The 19,718-nt window shown below is 46.7% G+C and overlaps 3 protein-coding genes across 3 annotated transcripts; 1 reads left to right on the top strand and 2 right to left on the bottom strand.

Annotated features, from left to right (window-relative positions):
• Nucleotides 1–159: 159 nt before the first annotated feature.
• On the bottom strand, nt 160–6,927 carry tap1 (transporter 1, ATP-binding cassette, sub-family B (MDR/TAP)). The gene is made up of 13 exons (XM_037454669.2): nt 6,640–6,927; nt 6,033–6,365; nt 5,260–5,470; nt 4,885–4,999; nt 4,417–4,541; nt 3,660–3,865; nt 3,308–3,505; nt 2,972–3,100; nt 2,654–2,848; nt 2,396–2,569; nt 2,086–2,245; nt 1,588–1,715; nt 160–1,489 (listed from the first exon to the last, which is right to left on the bottom strand). Exons 2-13 carry the CDS (start codon nt 6,351–6,353, stop codon nt 1,259–1,261), a joined length of 2,193 nt encoding a protein of 730 aa, XP_037310566.2. The 5' UTR covers nt 6,354–6,365; nt 6,640–6,927; the 3' UTR covers nt 160–1,258.
• Nucleotides 6,928–8,548: 1,621 nt separating this feature from the next.
• On the top strand, nt 8,549–17,196 carry notchl (notch receptor, like). Its single transcript, XM_037454665.2, has 11 exons — nt 8,549–8,846; nt 9,546–9,690; nt 10,099–10,431; nt 10,581–10,801; nt 11,081–11,411; nt 11,617–11,792; nt 12,173–12,237; nt 12,392–12,515; nt 13,626–13,723; nt 15,304–15,635; nt 16,249–17,196. Exons 1-11 carry the CDS (start codon nt 8,795–8,797, stop codon nt 16,763–16,765), a joined length of 2,394 nt encoding a protein of 797 aa, XP_037310562.2. The 5' UTR covers nt 8,549–8,794; the 3' UTR covers nt 16,766–17,196.
• A 708-nt stretch (nt 17,197–17,904) lies between these two features.
• LOC119197951 (transcription factor HES-5-like) lies at nt 17,905–19,718 on the bottom strand. Its single transcript, XM_037454687.2, has 3 exons — nt 19,544–19,718; nt 19,279–19,365; nt 17,905–19,164 (listed from the first exon to the last, which is right to left on the bottom strand). The coding sequence occupies exons 1-3, from the start codon at nt 19,586–19,588 to the stop codon at nt 18,613–18,615; spliced, it is 684 nt and encodes a 227-aa protein (XP_037310584.2). The 5' UTR covers nt 19,589–19,718; the 3' UTR covers nt 17,905–18,612.

The following is a 19,718-nucleotide window of genomic DNA, read 5'->3' as shown; positions in this document are numbered from 1 at the left end:
ACATGTCCGTTCATCTGGTGCAGGTGAGAATATTTAAAGGAAAAATCCAAATACTTATTATTGTGGCCCCCTAAAGCTGGGAAACACAATTTATTTTTACTGCAAATTTCCAGTCCAACGGCAAACAGAACCAAACAAAGGGTAATTGTGCACAGCCCCAAATATTAAGAGAATACATTTAAATAAAAAATCTAATTATGAGGGAAACAAACCAAGTATCACATGTGCATGAAAATAGTATTTTTTTATTCATTAAAATACACACAGTAGCATGGAAAGAATCATTCATATTTTGCTACTAATGTGGTTTTAAATAAGTAAAGGAACACAAGCGAACGCTACTGCAAAAGTAATAAAGAAAAATATACACCCAGAAAAATTTAGAAAGCAAGACAAGGCAATGCAAGGTTTATTTTGTATAGCACATTTTAACAAGGCATCTCAAAGTGATCCACATAACACCATTAAAGGCATCGAAACATAAGGCAAGAGAAAAAGACGTTTGAGATCAATTGATTACCTTAAGAAGACATTAAACCAATAAATAAGCTAAAAAATAGAATTAAAGTTGCAGTGCAGTTTAGGAAATACAAAATAAATAAGCGCATCTTAAATATTGCAAAAATCAAACATCCATAATCTACCTGACTGAACTCTTCTACATCTATGTATTGCAAAGTACAAAAGCATTAGAGCAGGGGTGTCACACCAAATCACAGAGAATCAATGAGAGAGGACAACGTTGAGGGCCAAACAGACCCCCGAACTCTTACATTATTGGACGATAAAGTACAGCCTCTCGTACCTTATTTCTTAATTACAGCCACACCAGCTGTGCAAACAAGGCCGACTGGGTGAACGGGTCTCTGAAGCCCCTGTGGAGAATCACTAGATTCGTCTCCAGTGTCTCTTGCAGCGCCTCCTGGGACTTTCGGTATCAGCCGTGTGCGTCCTATTGACCGTGATATGTGACATGTGATATGTGCTTGCTGGCCAAATAGACTTGTATTTTGAGTTTGACATGTCTGCATTAGAGTATTAATCTCTCTCATAATCTCTTCACATCCAGCGGGACAGATTGGGAGCTAATTGGACAATGTGATAATAATTACCGTGGAATGATTCAACTTTCAACTGTCAGAGATTTTGCAGTATTCGTTAATCGCTGCATCTCTGTTTTTGGAAGATAGTGGACAACGTTGACCCTCGTCTGGACTTTAGACTAGCAACCTTCTTGTAACTGGACTGCTTCTCAGCATCAGTGTGCATCATTTTTCTCCTCTTCTTGGCGGTGAAAGCCCCTTTTCTGCTTTTCCACCAGTTCGGCATAAAGGCCTCCTCTCTGCATCAGCTCCTCGTGGCTTCCCTCCTCCTGAACCGCCCCGTCGCCCAGGACAACGATGTGGTCGGCCTTCTCCCCAACACTCACCTTGCTGGACACCAGCAGCACGGTGCGGCCGTTGGTTTGGTTTAACAAAGCTTGGTGGACCTGTTGAGGACAACTTGTGACTTGATGCCTCATTGGGAATACAGGAGTAAAGAATCCTTAAAAATGGAAAATGGGAGGAACCCGGAAGAACAGCCGACCTGATACTCATTCTCTGTGTCCAAGTCACTGGTGGCGTTGTCGAGGATCAGGATTTTGGGACATCGGATTAAAGCTCTGGCAATGGCAATGCGTTGCTTCTGGCCTCCGGACACCTTCTCCCCAGCGTCTGTAGGGCAGAAGGACCTGACGTCACGAGGTTTAAGGACATTTCCGGGGAAAGGAGACTTGTTTTTGTGAGGTTGGGTTTGCTTTTGGAAAAATCCCACATGCCCTTACATTACTACTCAGTAGTTACATTTTTAGATTAACTAGTATATTTATATTGCAGTATAGAATATAATTCAATGTATGTTTTGAAATTTGAACTTGTTAAAGTACGGACAATCAGGGGGGGGGGGGTAATTTTTTGAATAACATTTTTACAATAACTGCAATGAAAGCATGTGACAATAGTGGAAAAGAGAAACGCGCTAAAAACGTCAAATCCATTGAAGATAACATCTGAGGCCGCGAGCTGTCCGCTCGTGGAATCGGACCTGTGTCGTAGTCGCCCGGCCGCTCCATGATGAAGTCGTGAGCGCTCGCCAGCTTGGCGGCGGCGTGCATATCCTCGTCGGAGGCCTCCTCGCAGCCGTACTTGATGTTCTCCCGCACAGAGCGGGCGAACAGCACGCAGTCTTGGCTCACCACGGCGACCTAGAAGACAGACGGGACGGAGAGGACACGTCGGCTCGGTTGACTCTCGGGGACGACGCGGGCAAGAAGTGCTGGGTTTTTTTTGGGGGGGGGGGAGGGAGTGTGAGAAGGAGCTTCCAATGAGCTAAAAGCTTCTGTTGAACACGCTACCTTGTCATGTAGGTACTGGTCTTTGTAGCTTTGCAGGGGTTTCCCATCCAGCAGGATCTCCCCAGTCAGGGGCTGATAAAACCTCTCCAGCAGTCGGACACAGGTGGACTTCCCTGAGCTGTTGAGCCCTAAAAGGGCTGTGACTTTGCCCGGCTTTATGTCCAGGGACACGTCCTGGTGGAAGACAGGGGAAGGGTGATGGCTAAGTATAGTTATACGTGTCCTGAATAGAATAAATGCACAGGAACAAGTAAGTACCTTCAGCACCAGCTTGCTGTCGTCCGTCGTGCCGGAATAGGAAAAGGACACTTTCTTGAATTGAATGTGTCCCTCCAGGTTTTCGGGGGCCAAGGAGCCATTTGGGGGTATTTTAGGTTTGCGTTCCAAATATTCAAAGATCTTCTCGGATGCACCGATTGCTTTCTTCACCTCCGGGTAATAGCGCATGACGGCCTGGAAGGAGGGAGGGTGGAACAATGTGGGACCTCTTCAATTTGACAAAAGGCCATTTTGAACAAAATTGCTCCGGTGGTTTTAAAAGCTTGTTTGCGTCGTTCTTGGCCCGAGACGACTCACCTCCACAGCAGAGGCAAACTGCAGCTCGTAGAGGACGAACGACACCAAGTCGCCACTGCTAACGTCGCCTCTGGTCACCAGAGTTCCTCCGTAGTACAGAATGAACACCTTCAGGGCCATGGTGGTCATCTGGGGGATAACGGTTTCCAAATTAAAAGAAACGCATTCAATAATATATTTATTCCCAGATGAGCGGCGTTTCCGATTAGCGGTCAGTGGTGCAACTGTCTGAATGAATTGAAGAAGGCTGTGACATTGACATTAAGGACACAAATCCTCCAGGAACTTTGCACACTTCATAACCCAGACCATACATACATTCATAAGTCAACTCACGCTGTTTGCCCAGGTCGAGGCTGCGTAAGCCACGGCCTCCTTCTTGTTCAGAGCGTACGTTTCGTCCATCCGCCGCCTGTACCGCTCCGTCTCGCCGTCCTCATTGGCAAAACACCTCACGGTCTTCATGTGGGTGAAAGTCTCCGTGGCCACCTGGTTGGCCTTAGCCTGTGACTCCTGAACCTTTGCAGCAATGACCTGAAACACACGGATGCAAATGAAAGACAAGTAAGAAAAACTGTCTCCTGCATTTGTCGATTTAATCGGCAATTTACAGCAAAACACAGCATCGATCTTGTGAATGCGCACAAATAAAGATTAGAGCAGCTTTAAAAGATGATGGGATGCTTACCTTCTGGAAGCGTCCGGTGAGCTCAGGTATCACCCAGATGATGGGCAGCCCCATGCAAGTGAGCAGGGTCATCATCCAAGACTGCATCACCATGAAGGACAAGAGGAAAACAAATCGGGCCGTGTACCACATCACGAGACTCAGTTTCTCACTCAGCGCCTCGCTCATATCGTTGGTATCCTTGGTAACGCGCGACACCAGTACACCTGAGAAAAGAGAAGCGAACACAGTTGACCTATGTGTTGTAAAAATCTTCGTCCCACACAAATTCTGTCAAATGTATCAATTAGGAAGGGAACTATGACAGCGTAATAGGCCAATTATAGAGTTTTAAATAATTATGGAGCCTTTGGGAGGGTGCGTTTTTCAGAGGATTAAAGTCTTTCTTTCCGAGAACCTTCCAAGATTCATAAAAGTCACACATTATCTATTAAACAGTTGAACATTTGCATTCCAAAAACCGTCCGAACCTGTGTTAATAAAACATTAACTGGACTAAATGTACTCCACTTGTTTTTTTTGTTGTGAATGTATGACTTTATAATCTGGCAAATTGAGGGTTTAAACAAAAAGGACAGTTGCTACTTTTTTATGCTACTTGTATCCAAACGTTTTCACCAAATATATTCGGCCTCCGTCAGCTGATTTTTTATTTTTTTCTATTATTACCTGCAACTAAAGTAAACAGCTCGGGCTCGATAGAAAACATCTCTTCGTGCCAGCTTCAGGTCCTACTGTTGTTGGTCACATGACTTACCTGTCTCAGTGAAGAAAGCAATCTCCTGTTTCAGCACAGCCTGGAAGACGGCTCCCTGCACCGAGGTGTGGATGCGGCTCATGGTGAGGTAGTACGTGAGGTCGCACACGAACTCCAGCACGGCGCTGAAACCACGAAGGGAGAAAGCACTCAGATCTTTCACTGGAGTGACGGGAGTTATAAGTTCAGATATTTAATTAGGAGGAAACTGAAAGTAATTGTATCTATACTGTTTTCGTTAAAGGAGTCTGGGTGAAGGGGGGTGGGGTTGAGATAAGACAGTTTTTAATAAATAATGTCTCATACTGCACTGTAAATTCATTATTTTCATACCCGTCTACTTACATTTATTGTACTGATTTTATTCTGACTTTTTAATTACGGTTAGAGTTGACTTTCAATTGAAGTAAAAAATGAGTCATCTCATGACACAAAAAAAAATGAATTTGCATCGACTGGCTGGGTTACCTGGCAACAGTCATCAGCGTCATGATGCTGATGGCCTCCGTGAAGGCATCAGGTGCTTCTTCATTTGTGATCCAGTCGGCCACCCGACCGGTGAAATGAGGAATAGCCATCTCGCCTGAGGTCACAAGGTCACACTATCACAATGTATTTTGGGATGCTGCACAATGTGAATTTGTGATATTTGTGAAATGATAACGCAGAGCACGTGCGACACCTCGTTAAGTGACACATCGATCCTTTTTACAGCTGAGGCTGACAGAAAAAGCTTGATGAGATTCATGAACCGATCGCTGTTAATCAACACCCGACGACTCTGCAACGCGGCATTGAACCCGCGGGGTATAACAGCGCCGCTTCATTCAACGCCTCCCTTACCAGAGGAAGAAAGAAACACCAGGAGCAGCACGACAACAAAGCGCCCGAGATACGGCAGCATGTATTCCATCAGCCGCTTCACGGGCGCTCCGGCGCCGTCTCTGGGCTCCTTGCAGGGCGCCGCGGATCGGCCCGGCGAGGGAAAAAGAGACGACAGGTGTCGGCTCCAGTAGATGAAAGCCACGACCGCCACCCCGTAACCCTGCAGCACCTGCAAAACAGACAGGTTCAATGCCCTACATTTCTACAATGGTGGATTTCACATTTTAGTTTCATTATTTTTGCCTCTCGAGGCCCAAAAGCTCAATTAAATATATTTATTCTTGGAAGTGTCATAAGTAGTAAGAGTATTTTTGAATGCAGCAGAATGCCTCTGTCAGTGTTGTGTTGTAAAACATTCCTTTTTACAGTCAAAATGATCTTCACTACAGATTTCAATGCCGTAGCTGGTGGATTTTGAAAAGTAGAATAACTCCCACTGAAATATAGTAAAAGTATGAATACAAATAAACAGATAAAGCTCAATAAGTACCCCAAAATTGTACTTAGAGCCCCTATGGCATGTACCCACACCCCATCTCTGCTAAGTGCTCTTGAAGCACAGCACTTTCATCAGTTTGGTATCACGCATGTTGTGCTTTTTCCATTTCAGACTCTTTCAGTGCAGCACACGAGCACGGTCCGGATGCCCCAATGCATCATGGGAGAGATGCTGGAGACCCGCGGGAACCCTCCGAGGCGCCCGTGTACTGACCACAAAAAGCTTCACCCACCCGTTCCCAGGAGTGCCACCCCCACAGCTCCTCCGTGGCGGGCATCCCCACAGCCCACAGCAGGGTGGTGTACACCGGGAAGTGGAAGCAGAGCACCGCGACGCTCTGGAGCCCCTCGAAGCTGCTCATCCACGGCAGCCTCCCGGGGGAGGTGTGGGCGAACAGGGCGAGCACCGCGGCCCTGGTCGCGCCGGCCCCCCACAGGCAGAGGAACGGATGGGGGAGGAGGAGAGCCGAGAGCTGGGCCGCTCGGACGGCGTGCACCACGCACACGTCCAGGCACACGAAGAGCAGGGGGGAGAAGAGGCTCATCTTCTGCATCGTGCGCAGATCCTGGGAAGGGGGTGAGGTGGGGGGGGGTAGTTTTGTATTACTTTCGTTTTCATCTGCACAGCTCATTTCTATGAAACGGTTTTGACCACGAGCGAAGGGGAACAACACACAAAAAACCCCAGCGAACAGCACAACAAACAACACAATGCAGCGTGAACAACGTTGCCGTTCAGCGTTATTAGCGTTGAATCGAACGTGAGGTGACGTCACCAAAAAGTACAGTAGCTAAGCTATTTAAGCCGAGTGGAGCCTCGCGGTTGCAAAACGAACTTACGTTTATTTTTCGGTGCTGCCGAGGTGTCTTTTTGTCGATTCGATGTCTTAAAAAGTAAAAAGCGGGGTCGTCGTTCACGCTTGGACAGAACTGATGTGCAACTGTCAAGATGAAACCGAAAGAAACAAAACTATCCGTTCGGTTTCACAGCGGAAATCCCCCTTTTCTACGTCCGGCACAATGGCGGACGACGACAAACGACGGAAAGCGGCACTTCGGTTTAAGGAACAGCGTCGACATATTTACACAAAGTCCTGCTTTCTTCTTCTGCTTCTTCTTTTAGAATCCAGCGAAAGGAAAGTGAGTCGTCAACGCGTTGGACGTGACGAGCCAGGTGGAAACGTGTGTCACTCATGAAGAGTCCAACGGTGACACCGTGCGGCGGGACGGTGGAACTGCAGCGCGTGCAATCTGTCAACGAGGATTCAATCACCTCCTCTATTTTATCAATGGTTTTAGGTACATTTCTAATGGCTCTTTCGGTTTTCTTGTTATGACTTTTAATAAGCCGTCTGCTGTATGATAAAGTGTCTCTCAGTGATCTATTAAATATCTGAAGGGAATAGTACAATTGGATTAATTATATCTTTTGGGTCTTTTTCTACAGCCTTTAGTTATTGCAATATTACCATATAGAAATTTAAATAGGTTGATTAAAGGCCCTGAATGATCTCTTGGTTTTTCCTGGACTTTGGTTAAGTTTTCTATTTTTCTAAAGTTATATCTATCTATCTTTCTATCTATGTCAAATTAACGTTTCTGTCAATCGGAACTACTGAATAGAGCAGTCAATCATTGTGTGTTAAGCATAAGCCTAATATATATTGCCTTTACTCAAATTTAAAACAAATACTTACTGCTTTGTGAGGCTTAACTGTTTGGGTTGTGCACCCTGAACATACAAAACACAAGTAGTTAGGACCCCATGTACGTGCATCTGTTTTTGAAGATTTCTGACATGATAGAACAAAAGTACTGTTATCAATAATAAAATGCACAGTTGGTTATTTTTGCCTTGCGTTAAGACAACTTGTAATAAACTGCCACCAGAAACTTTGAATAGCTTCCTTCCTTCCCGTTGCTTTAATGTTTGTGGGATGAGCAAAGCTATATTTGTTCTTACAGTTTGAAGCAGCCTGTGAGCCCCCATCTGTCCCCTGCACTCAGAACATGTTTCCTTTCATCTATATTTTAAAAAAATACGACATTTTGGACAGATTCATTGGAGGGAAAGCTTGTTTATCAATTCAGCAATTTGTAATGCCCATACAAATAGAAATAGGCTCGATAATATTAATGACAATGAATGAATAAAGTAATTCAGTTATATTTATCCTGTAGCACTACAATTTTTTGTATGAGCTTTCCCAGGGGAAACAACCCTTTCGCTTAAAGTAATTTCTTACGAGCTTCTTTGTCAGTTCAAGACTAAAAAAACAATTTTTCATAGTGCGTAAAAGTCTCTCTATATACTGTTTGTGGTGTGAAAGGTTCAAAGTCGAGCCTTAAAGGACTTTGAGCACTGCAAATTGTTATCGGTTCTCCTTCACTTCACCCTGTGCTCGACGAAGCCATTTGGAGCCCAGAGCGCTCTGTTTCCTTTTCGTGTTTCGATTAAGAACAATAGAAGCGGTTGACAAAGTTGTTGGTTTTTGAATCTGCGGCTGGACAAAACAGAGTCATTTAAAAGGTCAAACCACGCCCCCCCCCTTCCCAATAACACCCCACACCCAGTAGCTTTTTAGTGACGGCTCCACTAACAGCTCACACGCCCCCCCCCCCCCCCCCCCTCACACTGTGTGTTTTCAGCTTGAGACAAAGTACGGGCTACACACAGTCATCACCCTCCTATTCTTCTCCACACAGTGGCAGGAAGTTGTCCAGATATCCGCAGGGCCTCTACAAAAAAAAAAGAAAGAGAAGAGCGAGTGAACACAGTGGGCTGGGGGGTGGTGTTGAAAGGTGGTGGTGGTGGTGGTGGCTGCTTCCAGCGCGCGATGGGACCCGACCACTTTGATTCAGAGTTGGCGGTCGAGCAGCAGGACGAGCGGTCAGCGTGAAGCGCTGTGAGCTCCCGGAGGTCAGAGGTCAGAGGCAGGCTGACAGGACAGCTGAAGAGAGAGTGAGAGACAGAGAGAGAGGAGAGGACCTGAAGATGTTGGCTCTGAGGACGTTTGTCCTGCTGGGACTGAGTTGGACGTGTCGAGGTGAGTCCGATCTGCCACACTTTCATTTAAACGGGTTTTCAGGAGTGGTTTTTGGCGTCGGACCATGTGGGATACCATGTAATAGTATACTTCTTTGTAGACGTGGGTATTAACTGTGTAAAATATTTTGTTGAGGACAAAGGGAAAAGTATATTTTTTAGTCATATTTTTATTAATATATTGAAATTTGCTGTCTTCCTGCACCGGGAAAGCTCTCCTCGCAATAGAAGCTTTTACCCCCGACGCGTCTAATTTCAGCTCCATTGTTTGTGCATTTTTGATCTCACGTTGGCGCACACACCTGCCAAGCCCATTGTCCCAACTCCATCACATTCCTCGTTGCCGGAGTGGCGACCTCCGACCTTTATCAAGTCCCGGCCCACTCTATTTCCTGTTGCTATTCACTTCTCGTGGAAACTTCCTGTTTATGTCGGGCTCATTTCCCGTTTCCCTCTATCAGGACCCACCTTTCATTGGCTCGACCTGCATTGTTATGAATAGTTGCTAATGCTCTGGGACAATGAGTGTTTTTTTTTTTTTAAATGCGTGAGGGAGTTGGTCCTGTGATAAAATGTGGGGAATTGAATGAGCTGATAAAAAAAAAAGAAAATTCACTTGCTAAAAAGATCCCAATTAATGTCCAACATGGTGACCCTTTCTCTCCCCCCCTCCCCCCCTCACGTGTGATTGTCCCCACAGCCGCGTCCAGTGATCCGTGGGGACAGTGTCCAGTCAACAGAAAGTGTAAGGACAAGTTTGGAAACGGGTCATGTGACAAAGACTGCAAGGATCCCGAGTGCCTCGTGGACGGCTTCGACTGCCTGAAGGACCGGGGCCACTGCAAGTAAAACACTTCGTTGTTTCAGACATTTCACAGTTGCCATATTAAACTGCTGCGTTGCTGTTGTTTTCCATCTATTGGGTTTCATCCGTTGGGTTTCCCATCACTTTTTACTTCTTTGTGTTCTTTTTGCACTATTTCGGGATGACTTTTATTCCAGACAGACGGTGGATATCATGCATTGTCTTTGTTAACACATGCACAGAGGAGATTCAGACACGTACAACTTGTTCTCCGGTATCAAAGCACAGCCAATGTAATAGCATCTATAAAAGCAGTTGTTTCACTGGGAATTGTGCATTTACAGCCACATTTCGTGGCCTGGGTTGAAAGCTAGGGGGTTAAAAAAAAATCTCTCTTCTTCTATCTGTTTACGTCTCTTCCTTCCTCCCCCCGTCACGCTGCTCTCAGTCCGGGTCATATCCAGTACTGCCGCGACCACTACGGCAACTCCCACTGCGAGCGGGGCTGCGACAGCGCCCCCTGCGGGTGGGACGGCAGCGACTGCTTCGCCCACCAGCGCCCCCTGTGGGCCAGGGGCACTCTGGTCCTTCACGCCAGCCTGCCGGCGCACCGCGGCGCCTCCGCCAACAGCTCCCTGCTCTGGGCGCTCAGCGTCGTCCTCCGGTCGCCCCTCAAACTGAGGGGCTCGGCGCCGCTCGCCACCGACCGGGACCTGTTTGACTTGGACCCCCAGCAACTCGCCGACCTGCTGGCTCAGGCGTCCGCCGGGGACTCGAACGGGTGAGGTGCAGAGCGAGCTGTCGGGAAAGAGAAAATTAGAAACAAAAACCAAGGGCGGCAGAAGGTTCTAGATTTCACACAAAACTACATGTGGTGAAATGATGAAACTGATGTTTCCATCTGTCTCACTTCCTCTCCCTATTTCCCAGCTCCCTCCTCTTCCTCCAAGTGGACAACAGGCCATGCTCCCGTCTGCCCTCGGCATGTTTCAATCAGGCCACCGAGGCAGCCAGTTTCCTGCGTGCCTCGATGCTGCTGAAGCCCGGCTCCTTCCCCGACCTCCCGCAGCTGAGGGCCGTCGTCAGCATTAGGGGTGTGCGAGAGGAAATAGGAAGCCGCGAGGAGGAAACGGTGGGAGAGGAAGTCAAAGGTAGGATCCCAGGTCCCCGTCTGCCGCCACCCCCACACACACATCCAGCTTGGACTTTTCATCCGGACAAAAGACCTTTCTGTTTCCACCGGGTAGATGTTTGAGGTTGAGTTATCGCAACATTTAATATGACAGGTCTAAATAAGAATAACTTTGTTTTATTATTTATATGAGTAAGTAAATGATCACCACAGATCGATGAATATTATCTTCCTCCTTTCCAAAATGGTCCCTGCACGTCGTGGTAGCAAAATCCATTCACCCTTCTCCCTCTCAAAGAGCCCACCCGTGCGTGGCTGTGGGCCGTGGTTGCCGTGGCGATCGGCCTGCTGCTGCTCCTGGCCCTGGTGGCGTTCCTGTTGGTGAGGAGGGTGAGGCGGCAGCGGGCCCTGAGGGAAGATGACACCAACAGGGGGCGACACCGGCCCGCGGCCACCGACAGTGACCCCAAAGCCAAGGCCCCGACGCCGCACACCGCCCACCAAGAGCAGAGGGCGCGACTCAGCAGGGAGAAAGAGAAGAGCAGCTTCCAGAGGAAGAAGAAGAAGGCAAAGGAGGCGGAGAAAAAGAGGAGGAGGGAGCCGCTGGGGGAGGACGCCATTAGAATGCGGTGAGACACAGGCTGCTGGGACAGACGGGGGGGGGGGGAGGATGTGGTGTCTCCTGGGAGGGGGGGGGGGGGGGGTTGATGTCATGTAGACGAACACAAAACAAAGTGAGGAGTGTTTTTTTTGATCCCACTCCATTTCTTCAAAGACCAATTTACAGAATTCTCTTGCGTGACTCTTAAATCGACCTGTGCTTACTGGTTTCAGGCCCCTCAAAAAGGAACAGGATATAGGAAGTGACACAGACTTTACCCAGAGTTCCATGGAAGACATCAACGCCAGATGCTCCAGACGACAAGAGGACGCCTCCATCTGTGACCACAGGAGCCCCGAGCAGAAACACTACCGGGCTGGAGGCTCTCAGCCCCGGAGACCTGCGCAGCGTACGGTGACGCATTCATTCGTTCGTAGGAAGGGGGCGCAGGGGGGAGGGGGGGGGGCGCAGGAGGTCAAATTGAATATATGTAACTCTCAGTATGTGATAGTAACGTTTTTGCTTTTACTCCATCTCGTAGTCTTATGTCTACGAAGCCAAATCTCTTTCTCTGGGGTTTTGGTCTGTTTTCTTTTTTAACGGTCTAGCATCTTATATAACAAATCAATCAAGAAAATAATCTGTAGATTTCCAATTAACGAAAATAATGATAATTAAACAACATAGAAATACATATAAAGTCAACATAAACTATGGAGCTGTGGTATTTGTGAGTATGATTACACTTCGGTTGGAGATCCATGGCAAATGTTTTTTATCGCCCCTCAGCTCCACCTAGAGGATGGGAGATGGGAAACGCCATTCCTCCTCCTCTACTCAGTCCTCCCCAGCAGGTCGGTCCTGTGGTTTGGTTTTAAACGTTAATTTACTCCATGTTGTGGGGAGGCAATGTTATTCACTTAAACCGTTGGATCTGGGATCTGTTCACCACATGAGACGTGTGATGTGTGTCTGTTGTCAGTATCCGTTGCTCTGTTGTGTTGGCAGTCGGCAGAGTGGTGCGGCCCGGATGGCTCCGTGGTTCTGATCCGAGCGGTGCGCAGCGGGCTGGACCGGGTGGTCCTGGAGCTGCTGCGAGCCGGGGTACCGGTGAACAACACGGATCACACTGGTAAAACATCTGCGTCACAGCTGCTGCTGTTAGTTTGTTGCCTCGAAGGCTGAACCTCAACCCCAAATCCTCAGTCAAATAGCATTTGGTAACCCTTGTCCCACTTTTGACCTTTTTGAAGTCAGAGCAATGTGAATGGAGCTAAAGGAAATATACGTCCTGCATCTCATAATGAAAGCAGGCTAAAGGACTGGTGAAGAATTTTGTGTTTCATTATTTCTTGTGTATTTACTAGAAGACGCAAGTTTTACATGTCATCACTAAGGAATTCTGATTTAACATCTAGAAAAAAGACTCAAAGGGTAAAAAAGTATTTTTGGAAATCTTAACCTTTATGTAAAACCTTTATGTAAAAGGTTAAGAATAAAAACATCCATATACATGTGCCATGGAAGCTAATAACTTGTATAATATCATATATAATATTTATAGAAATATACAAGATTTACATGGTGTCTCTAACCAACGTTATAACAAATTTCATCTCAATCCAGTCAATAGTTTTACAACCTGCTTGAGGTCCAAAGTATCATCCAAAATCATTACGCTTTAACTTAAATTTTGAAAATGAAAATCATCGGGGTTGAAGCTCACCTTGGAGGAAAAACAACATTGTTAATCTCTCGAGTCGGCCATTATTTTCTGACAGCTGTACTATGATGGGGCTGAGTAACTGGTGTAACTTACCCCGTCTCTCTCACGTCCTCTTTTTGTGTCCCCCCCCTATCCCATTTTGTGCTCATGTCTCATGGCTTCTATATCTTCCTCCTCCTCCTCCTCCTCCTCCAGCTCCCCTGCTGCCCTCCTCCGACTCAGATCAAAGTTAACGTGCTGTAGTGCCCAAACTGGGGTCAATACACATGTTAACTTTGATGCGCGTCTTTCTCCTCGCTTTGGCTGTCTCTCTTGTCTCACCCTCTTTTTACACCCCGTTTTTTTCTGTCTCGTTGCTCTTTCTTACTCCTGCTGAAATTATTTTTACATCCCTCCACTCCCCCTCTCCACCATCTTTGGGCTCGACTCTGTTGTGTGATGGTTTGTTCATTGGCTGACTTACTCCCTCCCTTCTTCCCCACTTGCCTCCCCCTCCACTCACACTGTCCCTTTCAGGGAGATCAGCCCTGCACTGGGCATGCTCAGTAAACCATCTCACCCTAACAAGGACCCTCATTCGCTACGGGGCGGCCGTGGACCTGCAAGACAACAAAGTGAGTTCTGACTTCATCACCGGTCATTGAGGAGGGCTAAGAGCGCTGACTTGTCAACATTTGTTGGAATGCATTGATGCATTGATGAACACGGTGTTAATCCACCGCCATTCAGCAATAAATGGATGATCTCATCCTATGAATATTATTTGATTTAAAATCCTCCTCATTAGAGACACTAATAAAGAAAAAAAAAGCAATAGCAGGTGGCATTATATGTATTTTACTTAAATTTTTCTGGGTAAAACAAGTTTCCCTATGCTTCGGCAGTGGAAGGTTTCTGGCCTATCGTCTGTCACAATGTCGCACGACGTAACGTCTCACTAAACTGACAAGCAGCTATTTATGCTAGAACTTCATACACCAACTGCTCCTCCAGTCAACTAGATGTATTTTACCATTAAATATGAAGTGAAACTTCCACCAATCAGTTAAACTTTCAAAAGAAAGCGGCAATAACAGAAAATGTGGGCAGGACGCTCTCATACTCGCAGCGCAAATAGTTCACACCGTGGTTTTGTGAACGTATGAGACACCGGCATTTTCCGAAGCGCTGCCCGTCTGCAGTTTCAAGTAGTAAATCCTTTGGTGGTGTTTGTCATTGAGCTGCAGACAGTGTGTTTGATGGCCGTATAAACAGTAGCTCAGGAGTCATCCACTGTGCAGGGACGTGTAGATTTAACCATGGTTAGCTAACGGTACATATGGATGTGCATGTCATGAGAGCCCCAACAAGCCGTGCTAACGTAAGCAGAAATCAGTGCTAGCTAGCTAACGAAGTATGCCGCTGTCTCATACGGAGGCGGTGGCCGAAGAGAGACGTGCTGCTCTTTAGCAATCGCCCTCTGATAGGGGTTCTTGTAGTAGCTAACAAAGCTAGCTAACGAAGTTTAGAAAATTTCAGCTTGTTTCATTTCTGTAGTACTTTAAACAACTTTTTGAAATTAATTTCCAACTTTCTGCATTCCAACGCATTTTCAGCAGGAAATGCATTTTCTAGTATTATATATTATTAGGGCTGTCAACATAAACGCATTCATCTATGCGATTAATGTGGCCAAGATTAATGAATTAACAAAATATTTTAATGTAGTTAACGTAGCTTTGTTTACTTCCGGTTTACTTTCCGGAAGTTGACCGCGGAAACGAAACGGCCGCTAGCTGCAGTCAGTTACGGCGGAGAAAGCAAGACGGTAGCTCAAGATGGAGAGAGCTTTTTGCATTGGAAGTAAAACCAAACAGAGACGCAACATACAGTGGAGAGCTGTGGAGAGGAATTCCTCCACGGGGGGGTTGCAAACGGACCACTTAAAGCACCGCTACGCTAAGCTAGCTGCTAGGCTAAGCTAGTTCGAAGAGCTGTGTGTGTTTTTTGTGTTTAAAATACACGTTTTCTTTAGTGCTTACTCATTACCTGTAAGATTTAGTCTTTAGAAGAAAACAACAACAACATTCACTACTCGCTATTAATCAAGATTAATGAATTTCAAAATGTGCGATTAATTTGTTTGTTTTTTTAATCTATTGACAGCCCTTTATTTTACAAATTTTTTATTATAGAATGATTGTTTCCCTGTTAGGGGGAGACGTCGCTCTTCCTCTCCGCCCTCCATGGCTGCTACGATACGGCCAGGCTTCTCCTCCTCCACGGCGCCAACCTGGAGCTGCACGACCGTAGAGGACGCCGTCCGATCGACGCGGCCAGGGAGGGCATTCACCACCAGGTCCTGGAACTCCTGCTGGCTCACCAAATTCAGAGGGGGCCTGCTCCCGTCGACCCGGCCAATGAGATGCTGTGGGAGGAGCGCGCTCTGATGTACTCGTCATGGGTCGGATCACAGGGCATCCCCGGAAGGAGCGCGTCCTTCTCTGGGATCATAGGGCACCGAGATATGACCCCACCTCCGCAAAAGTAAGGTCTCAGCGAGAATGTTGCGCGCAAAAAAAACGCGATGTCACTGTTCTGATTATGTAACACCAGATGAGTGAGTGAGAAAGAGAGAACGCATCATTGAGGAAAATAAACGATTAGTCCATCAAGCCAAATAATGAATGACTGAAGATTGTTTTTCAAGCAACAATGACCGACTTTCCACTTTTACAAATGTGAAGATTTCTTCACTGCATGTGATAGTAAATTGGATACAAATAGATTTTACAGTTCTGTTCGAGAACATTCTATGACAAGTTAAACTATTGTACTGAAGGTTAGTACCATATTTTGGTGAAGACCTCATGGTGAACACATCTTATTCGCGCTCTACATTAAAGCAATATTCGCAGCTTAGAAGGAACGTTCACTTTGTGTTCATTTAGACAGCTCTTGTTGAAAAAAGCTGTATTGTTTCCCATCACCGGTTTCTCTTTAAAGAAAACGTTATTTTACTGCAGCGGCATTCAACAAAGGAAGTAGAAAATGTAAATCTGGAGTACTACTGCTCTGAACATTACATTGTACATTATTTGATGTGAACCGTGTTACTGTGTAGCCGTCTGAAGTTGTGACGATGTTCTTGTCTCGCCAGTGATTGGTCGATGAGCCGCGTGCAGTACCCCGCCGCCCAGAACTGGCGACCGCAGCAGCTCAACCAATCAGCGACAGCGCTGGTCCCACCAAGGGTCATGGGCCGCTCCCCTCGGCCCATCAGCACCTTACAGGAGGTGACCTCAGAAGACGAGGATCGCGATAGGCATCACGAAGTCCCCAGAGCTGCAACGCCTCACTTCCTGTCGCCCCAGCCTGCGCCTCGGCAGCGTTCCTTCTCCTGCACCCAGCATGCATTGCAGCGCCGCTCCAGTGCCCACCAGCCAGAGCCCAATTATGTCATTGTGACAGACAGAACAGCCAATGAGCACATAGAAAGAGTGGTTGTTTCACCTCCCGCAGACGCCGCCGCCCATTCAGATCATCGGCCGCCGGTCGTGAGCGGCAACCATCCCGGTAGAGCGGACCACGGGGGGCCGAGTCCACCTCATTCAGACCTGAAGTCCAGAGGCGAGAGGTCAAACAACGCGACCGACTCCACGCAAACAGCCTTGTAGAGAAACGAGCAACACGACTCCGGCTCCTTTTCCACTCCGCCCAAGAGAATAGCATCGAAGAACCGGTGAAGATAACGATAAGCTATATTGGGATAGGAAATATTGTTCAATGTGCATCTGCACAGCAGCACCTCCCCAGCTTTCACTCAGCCCGACCTAAATTAGTGTTTTTATATTTTTTACTGAGAGGGGTTCAGTGTCTTTGTAAATGTTCCGTGACACGACAGTTAATAGAGATGCATATCAGTCAAACACTGCCACATCTGGTGAATCTTGTTCCCTGATATCTTAATGTGTTTGTATTAGGGTTGGATCTTGATTATTCCAGAAACATTCAGAGAAATGAGGAATAAAAAAACGTGTGTATTATCGCACAAGGATGTCGGAATCTTGCTGATTCATGCAATAAAGTGTCACTTGTTGTGTCACAAGGTTTTTTTTTTTACTAAATGTGCTGCATTGCAGTCAGTTAAAGTTGTCTCAGTTGGACTGATATTATGAATCAGTGCAAAACCAATGCTCAATGATAGAACATCACAGCTTGTTAAAAAATCCCCAAAAGGAAAAACGTTAACATTTTAAAGAACTCAGATCCTCTGTGAGCTTCACAATAGTCTGAATCTGTAAACAATTGATAACATAATTTATAACAAATTAGAAATAATGCAAATAGTAATGTGTAAAATGTTTAGCCATTCCTCAAGTTAAACTTTAAAATGCTTTCTTCAAACATACAATTTGACGTGTAAACTTCCGCGCGAGAGACGTCTATTGACATGTAATTCATTTGGATTGATGGGGTTAAATTTGCATATCTGGCTCGTGCCTGAATCCCACGTGCACGCGCCTCCTGATCAAAAGACCGTGAAGATTTAGAACAATTAGCGCCTTTTAGTCAAACGCTTATTCTAATTCTTTTGAAACTGAACAAGCGACACCTCGCTTGACGCTTTTCAGTTTATTTGTATTACTTTTAAGTTTAAATATAAAGCCTGGTTTCTATCAGTGCATGGTCGCAGTTCTTAAAGAGACGCATTTGCTCAAACTCGTTCACGTCGGAAAGGAGGAAATGGCGCTGCATTTACAGCCTTATTACTTTATTACCTGTTAAAATCGATACGTCACCGTGAGAGTGGGACACAGATGAGACACTCTCCTCGTTCCCACGCGCCTGCCCCGATGATTGAAATGCAGATGAGCTGCAGACCGAGAGTTTAAACGGATGCAATTAAATGATCGGGCAGCGTCCAATAAGAATTGTTTTACGCACCCCAAGAATATTATTTACTCAAATGCTGACTTTCAAAATAAAATATGTTTATACGGACAAAACTTAATGTCAAATTTTATTTCGGGAATATTTAACATTACGCACTAGAATGGCAACTTTTGGATTTACCTTAAATGTATAAAGGATTTATTCATTTAATGAGAATCCTCACATGGCTATATAACCGGTAATGATGCAATGCATAGACACTATTTCCATTGTGTGAAACGCCTATGTATGCTCCTCAAGACGCGTGCCAACAAACATCAATAAATGCAGGGACCTTCTTTGGGGATTTTTCCTTTTGTTTATTTGCAAATGACAAATACAATATATTAAGGTGCAAAAAATGCTTCACATACGATATATATATGACGCGATGAACACGAGTCGGCCTGTCATCGGCCGTAGCAGCACTTGGTGTATGCCTTCAATTTTACAGTATATCTACAATGTTGCCTTACAGAAAGCAGGAGGCGCTGACACTGCCCTCGTAGAACACGCTCTTCTTTGGCGGAAGTTAAGTCAGCATATCAGAGTCATTTAAAGTTCAGTTTCTGAGGTCCCCGCGCGGGAATCAAGGCCAGGGCCTCCACATGGACTGGCTCCCCGACGGGCTCTGTTTGCCCGCCGGACTCGTGCCTTTGCGCGCCTGCTGCCGGGTCGACGTGGCGGAGCTTCGTGGGGCGCCGCTGCTCTGACCACTTGGTTGTACGGCGCTGCGGGCCGCCATGCGCAGCCTGTACCCGGATCTCTGTATCAACAACCGAAGAATAGACCTGGAGGAATTCCTGAGAAGAAGGGAAGGAGAGGAGGAGGAGGAGGAGGAGGAGGACGACGACGACGACGAACGAGCTTCGGCTCCTCTCCGTGCGCCTGCAGGGTCTGGATGGGAAGAGCGAGCGGCGAGAGACGCGTCCAGTGCCGCTCCGAGCCACAGGCCTTTCCCCTCAGGTCCCAGGAACTGAGCAGCTCTCTGCAGGCACGTGGAGAAGCCGTCTCGGAAGGAGTGTTGCTGACCTCCACCTCCGCTGTCAGCTCTCGCCTGGTTTCCTTCCAAGCTGTTCTGCAGGAACAAGACCGTGTGCTCGAGTATCTCCGCTTTCTCCACTCTGCGCGGAGACGCTTCCTGGGGGGACAGAAACAGGGGGAGGGGGGTTAATGAACGGTTCCATAGCCGCCCTAAAGCCTCATTGTCGTCTATGTTGAACAAATAGTCCGCCAAATAGTCCGCGCTGTCTACCTGTTGCTGTATTACAAGGGCCTTCAGCCTCTCCAGGCTGCGGTTCATTCGCTCCCGTCGACGTCTCTCCACCTGAGGTTTGAGACTCTGCGATACAGAAAGCGAGAGTGGAAATTAAGCAATGACATGAGGAGAAGATGCGTGATGGTGCCAGTCCTTCCAGGTGTTCTGCTTTAGTCCCAGGCTACGGAGCAGCGTGCGTCAGACCACGCCGAAGCCACTGATGAAATAGTGCACGTTACCCTTAGTAATACAAGTAGCTTACCCTTTTGTTGGCTTTTGCGTCCTCGGACTCCTGAAGCAATTTCATGGTTGTATTCCAAGATCTGGTAGCTGAAGCTCCGCAGTGGTTTCAGTCAAAGCTGAATGTGACACGAGTAAAGTTTGTGTCAGGTTTTATTCCAGGGGCGGGCGCCGCTTTAGGCTCCTCCCACAACCCC

This window comes from Pungitius pungitius, chromosome 11, assembly GCF_949316345.1.
Source record: "Pungitius pungitius chromosome 11, fPunPun2.1, whole genome shotgun sequence".
Lineage (NCBI taxonomy): Eukaryota > Metazoa > Chordata > Actinopteri > Perciformes > Gasterosteidae > Pungitius > Pungitius pungitius.
The sequence above is the reverse complement of the archived record's forward strand: the minus strand, read 5'-3'. Positions and strand labels throughout refer to the sequence as shown.

What these genes read in the sequence shown, in the direction of transcription:
- tap1 (XM_037454669.2), bottom strand. Translation starts at nt 6,353, where the DNA reads ATGCAGAAGATGAGCCTCTTCTCCCCCCTGCTCTTCGTGTGCCTGGAC. An exon ending in TCACCGGACGCTTCCAGAAG is followed by an intron (nt 3,506 to 3,659) that starts GTAAGCATCCCA and finishes CGTGTGTTTCAG; the next exon opens with GTCATTGCTGCAAAGGTTCA. An exon ending in AGTTTGCCTCTGCTGTGGAG is followed by an intron (nt 2,849 to 2,971) that starts GTGAGTCGTCTC and finishes CCCTCCTTCCAG; the next exon opens with GCCGTCATGCGCTATTACCC.
- LOC119197951 (XM_037454687.2), bottom strand. Translation starts at nt 19,588, where the DNA reads ATGAAATTGCTTCAGGAGTCCGAGGACGCAAAAGCCAACAAAAGG. An exon ending in ACGCAAAAGCCAACAAAAGG is followed by an intron (nt 19,366 to 19,543) that starts GTAAGCTACTTG and finishes TCTGTATCGCAG; the next exon opens with AGTCTCAAACCTCAGGTGGA. An exon ending in CCCTTGTAATACAGCAACAG is followed by an intron (nt 19,165 to 19,278) that starts GTAGACAGCGCG and finishes CTGTCCCCCCAG; the next exon opens with GAAGCGTCTCCGCGCAGAGT.
- notchl (XM_037454665.2), top strand. Translation starts at nt 8,795, where the DNA reads ATGTTGGCTCTGAGGACGTTTGTCCTGCTGGGACTGAGTTGGACGTGT. An exon ending in TCCGCCGGGGACTCGAACGG is followed by an intron (nt 10,432 to 10,580) that starts GTGAGGTGCAGA and finishes CCTATTTCCCAG; the next exon opens with CTCCCTCCTCTTCCTCCAAG. An exon ending in GGTGGGAGAGGAAGTCAAAG is followed by an intron (nt 10,802 to 11,080) that starts GTAGGATCCCAG and finishes TCCCTCTCAAAG; the next exon opens with AGCCCACCCGTGCGTGGCTG.